Raw genomic sequence first — 2,995 nt, 5'->3', positions numbered from 1 at the left:
TTCATCATTATATCTTTAGCTTGTCACCTCCATGCGAAGGGAATATAACATCAGAACAAAAACTTTAGCTGTGATCATTCAGGAAGCATCAAGGTAGTGAATTTTACAATCTCGTTATAATATGATATGAGTAATTAATAAGCAGCACCTGAAATTTCTCCATGCAAATGGGGTGTCTCTTTTAGGGCTTATCTAAGAGTTAGGATAGATGGACACATGCATTAAGAAATAAAGGTCATTCCAAGACTAGCAACTACTCCAGAAGTGGCACAACTGGGTGACCAAATAGTGAAATGTCTAAAGGCAGTACAGAGCCATCAGTAAAACCTAGGCAAACAAAGTAGTTACTTGCACTCCGATCAACGTAAATGGTGATTCATTAATAGAATACTGAATAAAATTTTGAAAAACAAAATGCAGCAGATAAAAATGAAAATGCAAAGGTGTGGTCATCAGAGACAGGCAATTGTGATTGTTAACGACATTTATTTTGAGATTTTCTTTTATATCTGAATCCATTTTGAATTCAAGCTAGTGCATAAAACTGCCATTCCAGTCGATCTCATTCAAATGTCAAAAACAAACATTAACAGTCTCAATCAATTTCAGGTTTAAATTTAGCCATCACTTTGGATCGCTGAAGAAGCCATTGATAGATGGCATGATCTCTGGAGCCCTGTTACGAACAAACTTCCTAAGAGCATGCTCTGCATATTTCTCCCCTTCTGTAAAGTTATCCAGCACTCCTGCTGCCCTGTTCTCCTTGGTCACCCTATGTTTTGCATAAACACAAAGACACCAGTGAAACTATAAGATATATTGCAATTCTCTACTTTCTAATACTCCACTTTCTCATTTCTTTATGACTTCAGAAAAATTTAGGAAAAAAACGAGTAACATCCATTAAAAGCAACAATAAGCTGCAGCTTAGAGAAGTTGAATGTCCTATTGTCAGTTTCATTCTCCCTTTTCATGTTGGCTTAAAAAGAAAACATCCAATACAACAATGAACAACCATATAAGCAAAAATCTCAACATACAATCAGAACCGAAGGTAGAGTCCATTAAAAGTACCAATAAGCTGCAGCTTACAGAAGTTGAAAGTCCGATTTTACACAGTTTTCCTTCTTCAATTTCTATTTCAGTTCAAAAGGTAACATCTAACATGGAAAGGTCTCAAACAATGGAGCTAACTCCAACCGGTCTATTACAAGCCCCAAAAGTTCATTCTAGACACTGCACAAAACTTGCAGTTGAAATTGTATGTAGCCATGAAACTTCAGTGATGAGGCAACAAAAACCAAGATGTAGAAGTAACTTATGCTGAGAGCATTTCTTCTGTATTAAAAATGCCTTTCAAAGACCACAGATTCTGAAGTCCTCGTCCTTTTCAGTCATGCAAATAACTGATTTTGTGAGTCGATAAATTATTTAACAGCAAGAAAGCATAATGTCACAAAAAAATATCTCCTAACTATGGATGGCAAAGGGGCAGGGATAAACTACCTACCCTGAAACAGCCCAATGCCTCTGTAAAATGCTCTTAATACAGCGACACACCCCAGCCCCAGATTTCTTTACTACAACCCTGCCCCGCAAGATTTCTCTATTTCTAGAAGAAAATTTCCTCATACTTCTGCAATCTATTCCTCCTCCTTACAGTTTCATTCTTCCTTTCATAATTCCAATACATTAAAATTTTCACAAATGGTATAATTTATGCATCTGAAACAGTGTCAATAGAAGAAATTATGTATAAAAGCGTAGCATTCAATTACTCCATCCATTAAAATATGAACCAAAAAGGTTCATTTTCAACTAATTGAACCAAATTCTGGAGCCATACTACTGGTAATAAATTAAGGAGATGCATTGTTCTGATAGAGACGCATCAAATGTGGGGCACCTATTAATACATATACATATTTAAATATTATTATCTGGCTTACTATGGGAGTACATATTTATACTTATATATGCTGGATCAAGCTTCGTGCATGCCTTTTCATTTAAGAAGCTAGCTAGCTTCCTAGAAAGTCCAAATATGTCATAAAAATGTACAAGACAAAACTTTCAAAAATTATTTTAAGAACCAGGCAATTCATAGTAACACACACACATACACACACAGCGGCATAAAGGGAGGGGGTGGGGTACCTGACTTCAGGGTTGATGCAGATGTTGCGAACCAATTGAAACCCACAAATTCCAACAGCTACTCCCACCGCTGCAAATAGTGGATACACCTATATATATAACACCACAAAATAATAATATAGCATCATCAGTACTCAGTTAGATCAGATATAACGACCAGACTATAAAACCCAAAACCCATACCCCCCTTATATAGTAAATGCATTGTAATACTACACATGCTGCCGCTGCCACTATGCTAGATCCCCCTTTTAAGTTCTAAGGAGAGAGAGAGAGAGAGAGAGAGAGAGAGAGAGGAAATGTAGGGGAAATGACACAGACCTCGGGCCTCAGCCATCGGTTAATGGTGGAGGAGGCAGCCATGGGAAAGCGGAGCTGAATCGGAAAATGAAGGCTACTTTAAAACAATGGACGGAGCTGGCGACGATGAAAATGTTAATGCCCACATTTATATTGGATTTTCTCTCGAATGTTCTCATTGGCTGCAATTTGGTTTTGTTTAGTTCAATTTACGCCAAGGCCCATATTGTATTGAACTGTATTCCAAGTGGCTCTGTCAGCCTCGTAACTCGTGATTTTTTTATTTTTTATTAAAAGAATTTCAGAAAGGACTTCTTTATTTTGTATTAGTATATACCGATATAAGTAAATGGTTTTGTCACGATAAGAATCAATCAAAGGCTAATTTCTTGTGTGTTATGCCACGGTGAGAACCATTTTACCTCTTAAATTTAATACCAAATGTCCATTTTTTTCACCCAAACTTCGAACAATTTCATTAAAGCTAATAATTCTTTACTATTAGTCTATTACTTTATCTTTTAAAAAAATTCTTCCT

General features: G+C 36.3%; 1 protein-coding gene across 1 annotated transcript; it reads right to left on the bottom strand.

Moving 5' to 3' along the window:
* Nucleotides 1–466: 466 nt before the first annotated feature.
* On the bottom strand, nt 467–2,634 carry LOC104212451 (uncharacterized). The gene is made up of 3 exons (XM_009761741.2): nt 2,479–2,634; nt 2,158–2,246; nt 467–772 (listed from the first exon to the last, which is right to left on the bottom strand). The coding sequence occupies exons 1-3, from the start codon at nt 2,518–2,520 to the stop codon at nt 625–627; spliced, it is 279 nt and encodes a 92-aa protein (XP_009760043.1). The 5' UTR covers nt 2,521–2,634; the 3' UTR covers nt 467–624.
* Nucleotides 2,635–2,995: the final 361 nt, after the last annotated feature.

The sequence above is a fragment of the Nicotiana sylvestris genome, chromosome 2 (assembly GCF_000393655.2).
Source record: "Nicotiana sylvestris chromosome 2, ASM39365v2, whole genome shotgun sequence".
Lineage (NCBI taxonomy): Eukaryota > Viridiplantae > Streptophyta > Magnoliopsida > Solanales > Solanaceae > Nicotiana > Nicotiana sylvestris.
Note: the sequence above shows the minus strand (reverse complement) of the source record. Positions and strands in the feature narration are given on the sequence as shown.